This window comes from Ipomoea nil, unplaced genomic scaffold, assembly GCF_001879475.1.
Source record: "Ipomoea nil cultivar Tokyo-kokei standard unplaced genomic scaffold, Asagao_1.1 scaffold1416, whole genome shotgun sequence".
Classification (NCBI taxonomy): Eukaryota; Viridiplantae; Streptophyta; class Magnoliopsida; order Solanales; family Convolvulaceae; genus Ipomoea; species Ipomoea nil.
The window spans coordinates 2,117,040-2,134,973 of NW_017617844.1; the positions used below are offsets into that span (position 1 = coordinate 2,117,040).

The 17,934-nt window shown below is 36.5% G+C and overlaps 3 protein-coding genes across 4 annotated transcripts; 1 reads left to right on the forward strand and 2 right to left on the reverse strand.

The window, feature by feature from the left end:
• Positions 1-9,096: 9,096 nt before the first annotated feature.
• Positions 9,097-9,661, reverse strand: LOC109187038 (uncharacterized mitochondrial protein AtMg00810-like). The gene is made up of 3 exons (XM_019337193.1): positions 9,476-9,661; positions 9,243-9,383; positions 9,097-9,201 (listed from the first exon to the last, which is right to left on the reverse strand). The coding sequence occupies exons 1-3, from the start codon at positions 9,659-9,661 to the stop codon at positions 9,097-9,099; spliced, it is 432 nt and encodes a 143-aa protein (XP_019192738.1).
• A 1,579-nt stretch (positions 9,662-11,240) lies between these two features.
• On the forward strand, positions 11,241-12,770 carry LOC109187110 (dirigent protein 24). The gene has a single exon (XM_019337257.1). It carries the CDS (start codon positions 11,557-11,559, stop codon positions 12,637-12,639), a length of 1,083 nt encoding a protein of 360 aa, XP_019192802.1. The 5' UTR covers positions 11,241-11,556; the 3' UTR covers positions 12,640-12,770.
• A 336-nt stretch (positions 12,771-13,106) lies between these two features.
• On the reverse strand, positions 13,107-17,685 carry LOC109187108. Of its 2 annotated transcripts, XM_019337255.1 has the most exons (6): positions 17,384-17,685; positions 15,838-16,245; positions 15,777-15,801; positions 14,947-15,731; positions 14,061-14,247; positions 13,107-13,947 (listed from the first exon to the last, which is right to left on the reverse strand). In XM_019337255.1, the coding sequence occupies exons 2-6, from the start codon at positions 16,204-16,206 to the stop codon at positions 13,331-13,333; spliced, it is 1,983 nt and encodes a 660-aa protein (XP_019192800.1). In that variant the 5' UTR covers positions 16,207-16,245; positions 17,384-17,685; the 3' UTR covers positions 13,107-13,330. The 2 variants fall into 2 exon arrangements, with proteins under 2 accessions (XP_019192800.1, XP_019192801.1); XM_019337256.1 differs by lacking the exon at positions 15,777-15,801 and having other exon boundaries at positions 14,947-15,643; positions 15,827-16,245.
• Positions 17,686-17,934: the final 249 nt, after the last annotated feature.

Sequence of the window (17,934 nt, forward strand, 5' to 3'; positions counted from 1 at the left end):
GTCCCTATATATATATATATATATATATGTGTGTGTGTGTGTGTGTGTGTGTGTGTGTGTGTGTGTGTGTGTGTGTGTGTGTGTGTGTGTGTGTGTGTGTGTGTGTGTGTGTGTGTGATGTGCACAAACCTCAGCCATTAATAATTCATCCAGATCCATTGCTATTTAAAAAAAAAAAAAAAAAAAAAAAAAAAACTTCGAATTAACAAAAATTGTGCACTTGAAAGTACAAAAACATGCAGCACAAAAAAGTGCACTTGAAAGCCAAAATTCTGCACTCAAAAGCAAAAAGATGTGCAATCGAAGCAATTTATGGTACCAAAAAGGGAAGTTATTCAGCTAAGTGTTATTGAAAGAATTGCACATACAAATCATTTGTAAATCTTACAAATTTCGTTAGAAATTTAGTTATAGATTATTGAAAAGAAGACAATTAAATCATATAATAAACACTTTCCCATAATTGTGCACTTGAAGGCACAAAAAAATGCACTTGAAGGGCAAAATACTGCACTCGAAGGCATAAATATGTTCAATTGAAGCAATTTATGATAGCAAAAAGGAAAGTTATTCAATTAATTAAGTGTTAGTGAAGCAATTGTCCATACAAATCGTTTGTAAATCTCACAAATTTCTTTAGAAATTTAGTTATAGATTATTGAAAAGAATGCAAAACATATAATAAATATTGGCCCATAAATATGCAATTGAATGAACAAAAATGTGCACTTGAAGGCCCAATGTTTGCACTCAAAGTTATAAAGCTTTGCACTCAAAAGAAAAACTAAGTACTAAAACAGAACATATGCTCTCGAAGAAGGAAAATGTGCACTTGAAGAAGGAAAAAATTATGCACTCGAAGAAAAAGAACATCTAAACTTACCTACTCAAAATTACAAAAATGGCACCGCGTGTTTTAAAATTATTTTGAACTGTTGATTTGGATTAAATCTATAGTTGAGATTTAACAATATTTTTTTTGCCTAAAGTCCTCCTTCGCATAAGATCCGTAATATATATATACTGTCAAATGTATTAGGACTATTAGGACTCTATTATCTATATTAGACTAGGACTATATTATTCGTGTTAGACTAGAATTCTATCTAGCATCTCTATATATTCGCTCCCTGTACTCTCAGACATTATTATTGAATACAACACAATTATATTCTCATCTGGTATCAGTTAGCCATGGTTTTCTTTTCCAACATCCATGTTCCTCACTTCGTAGTAGTAGCCGATGGAATCAAACCAAGATACATCGTATCAGAAGCGGTCCGGTCAACGACGTGACGTTGATGATCCGTGTCAAATTTGTAACGGTTTCGGCCACACGGGAGCCAATTGTGTTTGGCGTTATGATGATCCGTATCAAATTTGTGACCGTTTTGGTCACACGGGGGCCAATTGTTTTTGGCGCTATGATGATCCCTGCCAAATTTGTGACCGTTTTGGTCACACGGGAGCCAACTGTTTTTGGCGTTATTTAGGGGCTCCGGGTTTTCAGGCTAATGTGGCCGTCTCCGGTGATAATGGTGATTCCAACGGTCCTCATCAGTGGTTCCTTGACACTGGTGCTACAAATCATGCTACGCCTGATTCTTCTTTGATGGCTTCTACGACAAGTTATGATGGCCCGGAGACTCTGCGAGTCGGCAATGGTACAGGTTTGCCTATTGTTAATGTTGGTTCTGCTTCGTTAGCCACTGATTCTATGTCTTTTAAGTTACATGATGTTTTGCATGTCCCTGGTCTCTCTTCTTCTCTATTATCTGTCCAGCGTTTTGCAAAGGACAATAATGTTTTCTTTGAGTTCCACCTTCTTTGTTTCTATGTGAAAGACATTTTGACGAAGAAGGTTCTTTTTAAGGGACATGCGTCTGGGGGTCTCTACACATGGCCTGCGTCTTCTGCTTCCCCTGCTGCATTTGTTGCTGCACGGTCCTCTTACGTTTGGCACATGCGGTTGGGGCATCCTCATTCTCGAGTCTTACGTAAAATTTTAGCGTCTTCGTCTGTTGGTACATTTAATTCTAGTGATCTTCCCAATGTCTGTTCCTCTTGTCAATTAGGAAAATCTTCTCGTTTTCCTTTGTCTCGTGTCGAAACTACTAGTACGCATCCTTTGGAATTAATTTATTCAGATATTTGGGGCCCTGTGCCATTACTTTCTGCGTCTGGCTTTAAATATTTTGTGTTGTTTGTGGATGATTACACTCGTTATATGTGGTATTATCCCATGCGTGCTAAATCTGATTTGTATGCTATATTTGATAAGTTTCGGTCACTAGTTGAACGTTCCTTTTCTCGCAAGATTATTTCTTTTCAATCTGATTTAGGGGGAGAATATAAAAAGCTTGGTTCCACTCTTGCGTCCTTAGGTATTCGTCACAGGCAATCATATGCGTATACTCATGAACAAAATGGCAAGGTAGAACGTAAGCATAGGCATGTTGTTGAAACGGGACTAGCATTAATGGCTCAATCCTCTGTTCCATCTCGTTTTTGGGATTATGCTTTTGAAACTGCGGTTTATCTAATCAATAAAATGTCCACTCCTGTCTTATCTGATAAATCTCCTCATTATCTTTTGCATCGGTCTCCTCCATCTTATTCATATCTGCGTGTTTTTGGGTGTTTATGCTTTCCAAATCTACGTCCCTATAATCACAACAAACTACAGTTTCGGTCATCACCTTGTGTCTTTCTAGGATATCCTCCATCTTTTCGTGGCTATCGTTGTTTAGACACTAACACTAACAAGGTTTTTATCTGTCGCCATGTGCGATTTGATGAGACTGTCTTTCCTTTTGTTGCTTCTGTGGATTCGCAGGTTCCAAAACCACGCCCGAAGCCGTGGGGTGTTGCACCAATTGTTTCTGGTGGTGATCCGACTATTGTCACGGCTCGTGACCCTCTTGCCGCGCCCATAGCCGCTTCTGACCACCACCGCCAGCAGCCTGCTACTGTCGAGCCCGCGGCCGAGTCCGAGCGAACAGTCACGGACCAGCTGGCTCCTCGGCCAAGAGGCCGGCCTCGTGGTCGGTCTCGTCCCGCGCTCTTACCCGTTCACTCTCATGGAATGAATACGAGAAGTTCGGGACCACATGATCATGTTGTTTTATCTGCTGCTGTTGTTACTCCTTAACCTACATGTTTTACTCAAGCGGTTAAATTTCCTGAATGGCGGGATGCAATGGATTTGGAATTTAATGCCTTGGTGCACAACAATACATGGAGGCTTGTTCCCTTTAAATCAGGTATGAATGTAGTTGGATGTAAGTGGGTGTTTAGAACCAAGAGAAAGGCTAATGGTTCGATTGAGCGCTACAAGGCTCGGTTAGTTGCCAAGGGATTCAATCAAATTGTCGGCGAGGATTTCTTTGAGACCTTTAGTCCCGTTGTTAAACCGACTACGGTACGTCTTCTTTTATCCTTAGCTATTTCTCGTGGATGGACTATTCGACAGTTGGACATACACAATGCTTTTCTAAATGGCAATCTCGCTGAGACGGTTTATATGCGCCAGCCCCCTGGTTATGAAGACAAAACGATGCCCGGGCACGTTTGTCTCCTTCAACGTTCTTTATATGGGCTTAAGCAAGCTCCCCGTGCTTGGTTCACTCATTTGCATGATTTTCTGGTTTCTGTTGGTTTCTCACCTTCCAAGACGGATGTCTCTCTATTTATATATTCACATGGCAATACTCGTTTATATTTTCTGCTTTATGTGGATGATATTTTGGTTATGGGATCTGATCCGGCTCATGTGACTGCTCTTATTGACAAGTTGGCTCTTGAGTTTAAAGTTCGTGATATGGGTGTGCCCTCGTTCTTTCTGGGTATTGAGACCATTCCGTTGTCTGATGGCATGCTTATGTCTCAACAACGATACATGAAGGATATTCTAAAACGAGCAGGTATGGTTGATTACAAGCCCGTGGCTACTCCGGTTTCAACCACGAAGGCCGAGACTGATGCCGTGGTACCATACGCTGATCCCACTCAGTATCGCAGCTTTGCAGGTGCTCTGCAATATCTTACGGTAACTCGGCCTGATCTTTCCTATGCAGTCAATTGTCTGTGTCAACACATGCACTCTCCCTCTACTGCGGATTGGGCGGCTCTCAAGAGGATTTTACGGTATGTAAATGGGACACTACATCTTGGTCTTAAGATTACGTCTTCTCCTTCTCTAGATATTCATGCATATTCTGATTCGGATTGGGCTAGCAATCCTGATGATCGCAAATCTACTAGTGGTTTTGCTGTATTTTTGGGGACCAATCTTGTCTCATGGGTTTGTCGAAAACAACGTACTGTGGCTCGTTCATCAACTGAGACTGAATACAAAGGACTGGCTGATGTCTCTGCAGAGGTTACTTGGCTCGTCTCTCTGATGAAGGAAATCGGGTTTGCGCCACCTTCTGTGCCCAAACTCTGGTGTGACAATCTGGGAGCTACTTATCTGTGTGCTAATCCGGTGTTTCATGCTCGCACCAAGCACATTGAGATCGACTACCACTTTGTTCGTGATAAAGTCGCGAAGAAGGAATTACAAGTCAATTTTATTTCTACCAAAGATCAGATAGCGGATATTTTTACTAAGTCTCTTTCGTCTGTACGTTTTAATTTACTCCGTTGCAAGCTCAATGTTTTGGCTGACTAACCTTGTGCTTGAGGGGGAGTATTATGACTATTAGGACTCTATTATCCATATTAGACTAGGACTATATTATTCGTGTTAGACTAGGATTCTATCTAGCATCTCTATATATTCGCTCCCTGTACTCTCAGACATTATTATTGAAATACAACACAATTATATTCTCATCAAATGAACCTAAAGTGTAATTGAAATGATACTTCAGTGTTATTATAACGAAACAAGTGTGTGTAGACAATGAAACTAAAAAACATATATTGTCAAATGAACCTGAAGTGCAATTAAAATGATATGATAGCGTTATTATAATGAAACTAGTGTGTGTGAAAATGAAACTAGAAAATAGAGCTCATGCAATAATGTTTATTATCTGCGAAAAGTTTTAGCTAAAATGGCTATTTTGAGTGGCTATTTTGTGGTACAAATATATGTAGGTCCACTTCCAATTTGGGTCGGGTCAAAGTGAATTCGGATTCTTCGTAGTGAGACCAAAAAATTAATATATTGTACATTCAAAACGAGTAATAAATGAATGAGAAATTGATTCTCAAAGTAAACCTATTTAAGAGAAGTCAAAAGTTGATTGTTAAATTTACTCTCCAGTGGTGCTTGGTGAATTAGCACTATTCGGTGTTTATTAAAACAAAACACCGTTTGGTGCTTTAATTAAGGAAGTGCATCAGACGGATCAGAACGGTTCAGATGAAGCTGAGATTGAACCTGGTCCCTCTCTGCCTATTATTCTAATTACTGACTGTGAAGAGTTTAATTTTCAGGGCCATTCTGGTGATCAGTCTCAGACTCCAAATAAGCATGTCCATGATGGCAATCCATCCCAAGTGGCCATTGATTCCAGCAGCCCCTCAGCCGCTACTCCAACGAACATAACTGGCAGTCCCCATCCTTATGTCAAATTCTGAGCATACTAAAATAGGCAACACAGTTGCAGATAACGTGAATATAACTTGCTCAGATCCTCCTATGCAACCTTGGAGGTCAACCAGAGAACGTCAAATGCCAAAAAAACTACAGGATTATTATTGTGATATAGCTGAACGACCAAAACATCACCACACTCTTTGTCGAAGGTAATATCTTATGATGGTCTTGAGCCCATGCACAAAGTTTTCTCTATGGCAGTCATCAACAGCAGCGAGCCAAGAACCTATAGCTAGGCCATAAAGCATTATTGCAGGAAAAGGGCCATGGAAGAAAAAATCGATGCTCTCCAGAAAAATCAAACATGGGAATTAACACAACTTCCTCCCAGGAAAGTCCCTATAGGCTGTAAGTGGATATATAAAGTGAAGCTCAAGGCCGATGGTAATGTGGAAAGGTACAAAGCAAGGCTCGTAGCGAAAGGCTATACGCAACAACTAGGCATAGACTACCTTGAGACGTTCTCCCTGGTAACAAGGATAACTACCATTCGTACCTTTCTTGCAGTGGCAGTTTCTAGAGCTTGGCACATCCACCAAATGGATATAAACAATGTCTTTTTACATGGGGATCTAGACGAAGAAGTATATATGGTGTTACCCCCCAAATTTCGAAGTCAAAAACCCAATCAAGTTTGCAGATTGTTACGGACTTTATATGGCCTTAAACAGGCGAGCAGGCAGTGGAATGCAAAGCTAAGCATGGCATTAATGCACAACGGTTTCAAGCAGTCAAGGTCTAATCCTTCTTTATTTACAAAAGGGACTGGTGCAAATTTCATTGCGTTACTTGTATATGTTGACGATATAATTGTGGCCAGCACTAACATAGAACCAATTCATCAACTAAAACTATTTCTGGACAATACTTTCAAGACAAAGGATCTGGGATCACTGGGATATTTTTTGGGGATCGAAGCTAAGGCAGAAGCAGATGGCTTAAACATTTGTCAACGCAAGTATGCGTTAGACATACTGGAAGAAACTAGGGGGCCGTTTACTAACTGAAAATTTCTGGGAATTTCCGGAAACTGGAAAATAGAAAACAGAAAACATGTTTACTAACACAGTTTCCATTTTCAAAACTGAAAATAATTTCTAGAAATTTCTGAAAAACTGAAACACACTTAAAAACTGTTTTCAAAATAGAAAACAGAATCATCTATCATCTATTTAGTTATATGTCACTATAATCACATTACTATGATTACATTCATTATCATCTTATTTACTTATCACTATCTTCTATCTTTTCTACTTACCTTACTTATTTAAACATAATTTATTTGCTTACACTTTAAAGTTAGACATTATTTACATTATCAAAATTAAGAATTAAACTCTATATAATGTTTTAGATTTTGATTGAACTCAATAGATTATTAGTTCGAATATTTGTAATTATGTTACATCATAATACAAGTTTGGTCTAGATATCGGATATTGAAATCTCACATATATTAGAATTCAAAGTAAAAGTTATATATTCATATACATGTCATTCAAATGAATATATTCAAAAAAAAATATTTTAAATATTAGCTCAAAAATATTAATATTATCTAAACTAAATTTTAGGTGAAAACTAAAAAATTAGAAAACAGAAAACAGAGAACAGTTTTATGTTAGTAAACAAGTTTTCTAAACAGAAAACAGAGAATTGAAAACAGAGAATGAAAACTGAAAAATTAGAAAACGAAAACAGAAAACAATTTTCTGTTAGTAAACGGACCCTTAAATTTCTGGGGATAAGATAATGTACATTATGTGTTAGAATAATGTACATTGTGAGTTATAATAATGAAACTGATGGGGTAAGATAATGTACATTATGTGTTAGAAATAATGTACTCTATGAGTTATAAAAATGTATATTACAGGCGGTCGCGCAAACCGATGTCTTTTTTTTTTTTTTTACTGTGTCCACACAATAACTATTGATAATTTCATGTTTTGGCCAACCTATTGCAAAAACTCTTGAGTTGAAGAGTGTTAAGTATACGCACAAGTTAGTTAAGGAAGAATTACTCACAAGATTGGAAGAAACATGTATTTGTATTTATACATATAAATTTTTTACTTTGTATGAATTTAAGTGAAATTGGCAGAACAAATTGAATATTTGTATCAGTACACAATCAATAGTGTAGTTACCCGAGGAAGTCAACACCATGCATGAAAACAATGCATAGATGATAATGTCAAATGTAAAATATCTCAATAAACACAAGTGACTTTGTAAGCAGGAACGGAGGGACCTTAAGGGGTAGGGGGCCTTGGCGCCCCCACCCTCACCCACCCCTACCCTCACCCTAAATTTTTTAGTAAATATGTATGTATATATTGATATAATAGGGATAAAATACATTTTTGGCCCCCCTCTAATTTTTTTTTTATAAGAAAAATCTATTATGTTTATATTAAATAAACTCAAAATATATATTAAAGTTCAAATTCATTAAATAAAAAGAAATAAATCAAATAATTAAAGTGATCATTTTTCTTTATTATCTTATTTCTTTTATCAAGATTTTAATAATGAATGGCATCAAGTATACATTTTAATTTAAAAAAAAAATCTCCAAATTTGATATATATATGCTTTGGTTTTATTAGTTATATATGTTGATTAATTAATTAGTGATTTATTGTGTGTTTTAATTATTTATTTACATTTTTAAAATGTACATTTACTCGTTTAAATGATTAATTTTGAAAGTGACAAAAATTAATATTGATTATTTAATTCATCTTGATTTTTGTCTTTATCTCTCAAATTTTGAAATATTCAGTTAACTAGTAAAATGAATATAAGTTAATTATGAAAAAAATTGATGATAAAATAATTGACAAAACTTTTTATTTGATGTTAAGTGAAAATCTATATTTAAATAAATGTTGTTGTTATTGTTATTATTATATTTTGTGTTATGTAACAAAAATTCTAAAGTAACGATCGTACTCATATAATTATGTATTTCATACTTTATTACACATAGTATAATTAGAAATCATTATCAATAATAATCACAATAATGTACGATATATATAATAATATGGTGCAATTAATTATAATGTGGACTAATATTGTAAATTTTTTCTACTACATTAGCCCCCCCAACTCAAGTTTTCTGGTTCCGTCCCTGTTTGTAAGTACGTGTTTGTTCTCATGTTCTTACTGATGGAAGCCGGCGATGAACGATTGGAGATTGAAGAAACGAAGAGCATGCATTAGAAATCAAAGATATTTTTCATTGTTCAGATGAGAAGGATACAACCCAAAATATATGGAATAAAGCTTGGTGGTAAAGACGGTTGTAACAGATTTAAGAGGATAAAAGGACAACAATACCCCTGAGCTATTTAGGCCATGCTATCTTCTTCCTTTTCTCCCATTACGTCCGCTTCTGCCTTGTTCGCTAATAACCCCGTAAGCTGGCGCATGTAAGTCTTGTATGTCTAGCTTAGAGGTGAAGTGTTGGAACTGGGCTATCGGCATATATGTTTGGTGCGCTCGTGGAAAACGTGGTTTTCAGCAATGACAATAGCCGATTTGTTGTCGCAGAATATAGTCGCTGGCTTGCTTAACTCAACCTACAAATCGTGGAGTAAGTGAGCCATTGGACCTCACATACAGTAGCAGCCAGCGCACGATATTCAGCCTCAGAAGATGATCGAGATACAGTAACTTGCTTCTTGGCTCTCCATGAAATCAGTGCAAGGCCTAGGAAAATGCAGTACTCGGTAATAGACTTTCGTGTTTCAGAACAAGCAGCCTAGTCAGAATCGGAGAAAACCTTTAGCTGCATATCCATGTTGGCAGGGTAGAAACTCCCTGGCCTGGAGATTTTTTGATGTATCTTAGCACACGCTGAGTAGCTGATAAATGCTTGTCTGCAGGGGCATCAATGAATTGACTGAGTTGTTGAATGGCGAAGGTAAGATCAGGCCTCGTGGCCGTGAGATTCAATAATCTTCCTACCAATCTTCTATAGCTGCTGGCATCTTCAAGAGGTGTGCCGTCACCATGGCTCAACTTTAGGCCATGCGCCATTGGTGAGTTAGCAGGTTTGCAACCAAGAAATCTATTGTCCGTTTACCAACAGAAAACTGTTCTCTGTTTTCTGTTTTCTAATTTTTCAGTTTTCATTCTCAATTTTCTATTCTCTGTTTCTGTTTAGAAAACTTGTTTACTAACTAAAAACTGCTCTTTGTTTTCTATTTTCTAATTTTTCAGTTTTCACCTAAATTTAGTTTAGATAATATTAATAATTTTTGAGCTAATATTTAAAATATTTTTTTGAATATATTCATTTGAATGACATATTGACATGTATATGAATATATAACTTTTACTTTGAATTCTAATATATGTGAGATTTTAATATCTAATATCTGGACCGAACTTGTATATTATGATGTAACATAATTAAAAATATTTGAACTAATAATCTATTGAGTTCAATCAAAATCTAAAGCATTATATATAGTTTAATTCTTAATTTTGATAATGTAAATAATGTTTAACTTTAAAGTGTAAGCAAATAAATTATGTTTAAATAAGTAAAGTAAGTAGATAGTGATAAGTAAAATAAGATGATAATGAATGTAATCATAGTAAAGTGGTTATAGTGACATATAACTAAATATATGATAGATGATTCTGTTTTTCATTTCGAAAACAGTTTTTAAGTGTGTTCCAGTTTTACAGAAATTTCCAGAAATTATTTTCAATGTTAGTAAACATGTTTTCTGTTTTCTATTTTCCAATTTTCGAAAATTTCCAGAAATTTTCAGTTAGTAAACGGCCCCTTAGTTTCCTATCTCCAAAATTCTCAATCTTTATATATTTCATTTGACTTGCAATGACTTTAAATAGTCATTAACAAACAGATTACAACCACATGAATGAGATAATTATTTAAAATAAGATAAACTAATCCTAACCAACAAGCTAAGATAAAAATGAATAATAATATAATTCTAACAAACTAGCTAGATCTAAATAGTTTTAAGATAATAATCCTAATTAATTAATATAACTAGCTCTAAAATATCCTAAATTTTCACGTGGCCACAACATGTGTGGACCGTAATTTGCCTGAAATTATGTACATGAGTTAGAAGATTGTGCTCATCTCAAAGAATGGCATCCTCAACCCCAATATGGTTAGTATTGTTGGCTAAAATCCTCTCACCTGGAAGATCAAAGAAAACCAATGTCAAATGATAAAAAGAGCAAACGTGTCTTAGTGTACCCATACAACAAATAAATCTTCTTTGAGTAAATACATGAAGAATTTATCTGAATCATTGATTTTTTTTTCTTGATTTGGAAAGTGTATTTAGGCGGGAAAATGCTACATTATATTTTTAACAGAACATTTTGTTTTTATATATTTAAAGATAGAAGATAGATTTATAGATAGATTGCCTATTATTTATGAAGCAATCATCAAAAAGATCTTTTTATCTATCTTTTGCCATTTTAAGATGGAGAGAGGGAATGTCTTTGATAGATCATAATCCATCATTAAAAAATTTGAATCAATGAAACTTAACAGATATCAGTCTCTTACCGAAATATTTGTAAAAAAAAAAAATCTAAAGAAATATATATACACACACACGTCTTCTAAACTCAAACCATCTTACCTGACATGAAGCCTTGCATCTCTCCTCAAAGATTTGGTTGTGTAAAATTTGTCTTTTTCTGTTTTGGTTTTGTTTAACAAATCAAACATCCAAAACCATATGTCTATGGAGCAGTTTCACAACTAAAACATCCAAATAATAGTCATCAACTCCACTTCTCATTGTGAACCATTCATCACACTATATATATATATATATATACTGCCAGATTCCACTCTTTCCCATCAAACAAAACACAAACCATCTCTCCTCAACCAAGAAAATCTTAATCTCTCTGTTCATCACTCTACAAAAATGGCCAAGTTTTTTCTGATATGCATTTTCTTTCTTGTTTTCACCTTTGGCTGTACTCAGTCAGCAAGGATCCTTGATGAAGCGAGCCCGGTCACCCCCTTGTCAGCAACTTTACCTGAAGAAGAAGCTAATCCACCGGAAATAGATGACCCTGTGGCGACTCCTCCGGTGGCACCAGCTGTTGCTGCCCCTGGAGTGGTTGATCCACCGGAAACAGATGACCCCGAGGTGGCTCCTCCCACAGCTTCAGCTGTCACCGCCCCTGCTGTGAATGTTGTTAGCCCGGTTGCAGCAGTGGCTCCTCCTCCTGGGGCGGCCCCTGTTGCAGTAGCCACCACTCCTGGTACCTCATCTGCCACGGTGGCAAATCCCACTACAGACCACCCCGCACTTTCTTTCTTCATGCATGACATTCTTGGTGGCTCGCAACCTTCAGGCAGAGTAGTCACTGGCATTGTTGCCAATTCTAACGCCAACAACTTGCCTTTCACCCAGCCTAACGATCAACTCTTCCCCATCAATGGTGGAGTACCTCTCAACACCATCAACAATGTCATTAACAACAACAATTACCCATTCCTCGTAGGCCTAAATGGTCAACAACAAACCGACACGCTCCTCCAAAACACTGGCAACAACAATGTAGTCGATAGTGGAGACAACCAACCTTTTGTCACAGGTGGGCAGCTCCCTTCTGGTCTCAACCTCCAACAACTCATGTTTGGCTCAATCACTGTCGTCGACAATCAAATAACCGAAGGGCACGAATTGGGATCAGCTGTTCTTGGAAGAGCACAAGGATTTTACTTGGCTAGCTCTTTGGATGGCACTAGCCACACATTAGCCTTGACCGCACTGTTCCATGGTGAGCATGATCACGAACATGAACTTGGAGATACCATCAGCTTCTTTGGAGTTCACAGAACAGCTACACCAATTTCTCACCTGGCTATAATTGGCGGGACTGGCACGTATGAGACAGCTAAGGGTTATGCCACCATAGAGACTCTTCCGCATGTGGATCAGCACACAACTGATGGTGTGGAAACCATCACCCACTTCACTGTTTACATCACCCCTTGAAAGATGTTTTATTCTCGGATGTTGCTTCAATATGTTGATGTATCTCATGCATGTAATTGAATGGGTGCCTATATGCAGTTGATGTTGTAATTTCTTAAATTTATGTTTTCTAAGGAGTATGCTTCACAGTTCTTAGCCCCTAAAGATAAACATTTAAATCGAAAACTCTTTTAGGCAGAAACGTTGAATTAAAATACATAAGAAAATGATCTTTGATTTAAACTTAGATCAAAAGGCATAGAGATAAAGCACCATACCTCATCCACATCAACCGATAAGGGAACTTATCGAGCCTCCGAAGCTGCAAAACTCCATTTGTGTTTTACACCTAAAATGTCTCACTCACGGGCTTATCAAAATGGAATCCAAGAGTTGCACGCACATGCCATGGCATATAGTAATGTCTTTTACGAACTAGAAAAGCATGCTATGGTCAGCAAACAAGAATTAAAAAGTCAACACTTAGGTAGACAAGAATTTCTATAGCAATATTATTATTAACAATAAAACCAAGCGGAAAATTTCTCATATGCTTCACCATACAGTAGCTGATATTTGAATTTTTCACTCTACCCTATACAGCACTCACATCTTATAGTATACTATATGCCAAAACTGCTATTTCAACGTTGCATTTTACCTGCCAAAGAATGATTTAAATACAGAGGGAAAATGTAAAAAAAATAAACTCTCAAATGCAAAACAATTCTGCTACTAGTTCATCGAACAAGTAATTCTCTACTTCCTTACATATATTACTAATCTCGCTCTCCATTTTCAACCACTTTGTTTCCACTCCCAGTGCTTTCTCAGACAAGTCCTTGCCCACTTCCTTTTCCTCATTAACAAGCAACATCCACAATTCTTCCTCAACCTCACTTCGTCTCAATGTTGGATGAAACATCATCTTCAAGGACTTTGAACGAATATGGATATCCGTAAATGAATTCAAAATCTCACTAAACCAAGAATTTATACGGTCAAACAAAAGCCTCCTTTCTGACTTCAACCAAGATATCTGCTTACCATATTTCTTCTCTAATGCCTCAAAAAACAATGGGTTTATAGGGGATTCCAAAGAATTACATGTTTCGAAGTCCACTTCAAAATTCAGGTGGGCCTCATCTAAAACATCAACTAGGTAAGAGAAATCCCTACTTTCTTCACTGCTAAACACTCCCAGCAGTTCTCGAGAAAAGTAAAAAGATCGTTTCTCATTATTTTCAAGACTTGATACTGCCATTTCAGATCCTTCAGAGTATGTTTCCTCTGAGCTGGTTTCAAGAAGCTTAAGCTGCTTTACCACACCTGGCAAAAGTAATGTAGAGCAACCATATTATATTAGACCAACTAAATGAACAAAGACTGCTTTACATGATGTTAATGTATAAAATGAACAGAGAAGGGCAGTGTTCACTTACTATGTAAATCTACAACAGGACCGTCATAGCATTCAGAGTTTCGAAGTTTCCCCGCCTTAAAATGTGGTTCAAGAACTGAATTTGGACTACTTTGTTTGGCTTCCTTCAAATTCATAGCAGAATTTGGGTCAATTATGGTATCTTTCAAAGAAACCAGCCTGTTTGGAGGGGATTCATTCAATGATTCCTGCATAGTAGCAGTAATAAACTATATCATAAGCTAAGATGATAGGTACAGAGTAAAGGATGCCAAGATCTACAACTTTGTTTTTCAATCTAAATCCACAATAATATTATAGCTAATGTTTATACTCCTTTGTGAAATAGAAGAATGAAAACCATACTTCAACTCATAGTTTTTGTAGAAATTGCATATTAATCGGAATATCGGATGTATTTGAGAACAATAAAGTAGTTATAGAATATAGACATTAAAAATCCAATTTGAAAAGTTACTAGTTAATAAATCGCACTATAAATAAAGTATGAAGATAGCATCTAAAAGGATTAAATTGACATTCATTCTTTATCCAATACATCAGCATCCATTTGGGTGAAAAACACTACATAGTTAAGTATTTTACATTCATGGAAAACAATAACGTCTACTATAGGAATTTGTCTAATGTAGAACTACAAAGATGGGGTAAAAGGATGATCGCAACAATTAACTAAAGAACAAATCAACCAAAGCTTGAATCAGGGAAAATATTGTGTGGATGATCCTAGTATTTGTCAGGTTCAAGATGACAAGAAAAAAAATAATAGTTTTACCTACTTGGAATCCAGATTACAAAAACAATTGTGAAGTAGACCAGAAATACTCAAAGGAAAGCAAACAAGCCTAAGCAAGGGCATCATTATATGATCAAAAGAAAAGCCAAACCTGTTTAAATGAAGTTTCCCAACTGTAAGAGGAAAGATCATCTCCAGTTGACAAAGAGGGACTTGGTTCAGAATGAAGATTTTCAAAATTCATAGAAGAAATTCCAATGCCTTTGGTGTTCGCATTAGCCAATGAACCTGCAGCATTCCTTGTGAAAGCAAGACTTTTACTCTTAGAGTTTGAAAGACCAGGATTGCATTTGTAGAATCTAGATGCACTCTTCTTCTCTGGAATAACTACTCTTCTATCTCCAAGTTCAACATAATGTTTCTGGCTTTGCTTCATGCATTTGTTTTCATTCCTAACATCATCCTTTTGCCACAAACATGAGCCATATAGAGTAGGCTCAGTCCTGGATCTGCTTTTGGCATTTCCTGATATATTAATACAAATCTGTGAAGTGTTTGATCTCGGTAAAGTTCTACTATGCTCACTCTTCCAACCATCTCGGCTGCTAATTTCCCTAGGATTGCTACAGCCTTTATCCACTTCAACTTCCTGAAAGTCTTTGGTTAGATTCCATTGTTCAAACATTTGCCTCTTAGACTCTTTTGTAAAAAATAACAGATTTGAAAAGGAATATGCACTACGATCTAGGACACTGTTGTTTAAGGAACTTGAAGATGAGGGGCTTAATGCCTCTGGCTGAGTAACTGTTCCCAATTGCACTGGTTTGGTTTTAGGATCACCAACATGATAGTGCCTTGCATATTGGATTCTTCTACTCGGAGATCCAAAGGGAACTCTAAAACTCTGTTTGGGAGGTTCCATGTCACTTTTAGGATAATGTACAGAACTAGGTTCTAGTACCGTAGTCCTAGTAGATGGATGATACGTGTTATCCTTCAACTCAAAGTGGGATTTCAGTCTGCTCAACTGGCCTGTCTCAAACTCACCAATGGAACTCAAAATATTCCCGTCAGACATTATATCTGACTTCTTGCATATTTCATTGTTTCTATATTTTGAAGCACTGGATGACTTACAGACAGCTGAATGTCCGAGACAGTGCTCTGATGGAAAATTCCGGACATCAAGCAGCTTATTTTCCTCTCTAATTGCTTTGCGCTTCTTAGTGTTCATACTAGAAGAGTGGCCTACAGAAAATGAGCTTTTCTCCCGCAAAACTATAGAAGCTGATTTTCGGAGATAAGTTTCTGAGAGTATTCTTCTTTGTTTATAGACAGGCTGTGGAGGTAGCGGCTCATCAAGACCCATCAGCCTTGCAATAACACTTGGGGAATGTCTATTAGATTCCATCTTTCAATAACTATTCGGCTTTGCTGCTTGTATCAGGCACTGCATAGACAGGAAGACGAGTTTAGGTTTTGTGAATCAAAGATTTATATGTAGGAGCAAAATAGAAGGCAATCCATGTATTTGAAAGAACTTCCAGTTGAAGATATCCCACATTCTGGAAAAGAAGAAGTTGTTATTCATCACAATTGATGACATCTACTACCTTCTGGCCACTCACACTTGGAATAGGCAAAAGAATTAAGAAGTAGTTCAGCACATCAGAACCAATCTATCTATGTCAACACATTAATCATTGTCATTGCTAAGAACAGAACTGGTTAGTACTCACTTTACATCACGCTAATCTATCATAATGTGATAGGCCAGATAAATGAATGTATATACACAGTGCACAAAACAAAATTCACATCTAAACAATAAAGTGATGGTGCTGTATAGGATCTCCCCTCCATGGTTTTAAGTGACAGTAAATCATCCAAATCAACTTTATATAAAGCTTAAAGTTATTAAGAGTAGAGGAATATTATTATGTTGAAATTTTTATTTATAAAAAATAAATATCAACTAAGATGCAGAGGATACCTGGGCTTCACTTGAGCTGAAGAACTTAGCATAGTAAAACATGAAACTTAAAAAATTGAGGAAACAGACACAAAGTCAAATACCTTGACAGCAAAAGCTAAAAGCAGACCATAGATATTAGCACAATCACAATCAATAAAGCCTTCATTCCACCAACAGTGTAAAAGTTTGCAAAATAGTCATCATAGAGAACAATTAACAATTATAGCTCAAAAAAAGAAAAAAACAGAATCATTCCATTTCCATCCCCACAAACAACTAACAGAAAGCATACTAATAACATAATAAATGCTCATTCATTTCACACAAGCATACTGCATACAATTGCACTCAAGATCCAAAAGGGCAACATAATAATTAACCATCCATCATACCCAAAACCCAAATATTCAACAACACATAGGGGTTAGCTTTGTGAACACTCCTAACTCTACAAGAATTACAACTGATAGGTTGTGAGCTCGAGCTGCCATCATAATCTATGGAAGATCCTCCTTTACCAGGTCTCCAAACATTCCAAATAAAAAGAAAATAAACCATAATTCAATGACAAACTCAAAGAAAAACGAAGACCCAGAAAGTGACAATGTCTGACCTTTTCCTAAGATCCTCAAGCTCTTCCTCCGCTGAACTCTCACAGCTGGAAATCATCAACAAAAACTATCGCAAAGAAAAAAAGATCCCAAATTCAACTTCCAGCAATAAAACAACAAAAACCACAAGAAATTATGAGCAGAAAAGATTCCAACTTCGTAGATATCTCAAGAAGATTCCCAAGGAAATCTCGCGCCGATATAGTCTACGTATATATGCTTGCGGCGCAGTCAAGAAACCGATGAAAATGGAGAGAGAGAGAGGGAGAGAATACAACAGTAAGTAGGGAAGTTGGAAGAAGAAGGAGAAGTGGAAATAATCAGCCGGATCACATAAATAATTAAAATATTTTTTTAGATAAAATAGTAATAATTAAATTTTTTAATCTCAATAATTATGGAATATTTTGGTAATTATTATTCATTAATCACCCCCAAATATGTTTTTATTCGTTAGGGTTTATTTTGAAAAACGGATGTACGCGCCGACCGACATCAATGTGGCCAAGCGGGAAGTTTGCGCCAAATTTTAGAGAGTGATGTGCTGCGTGAA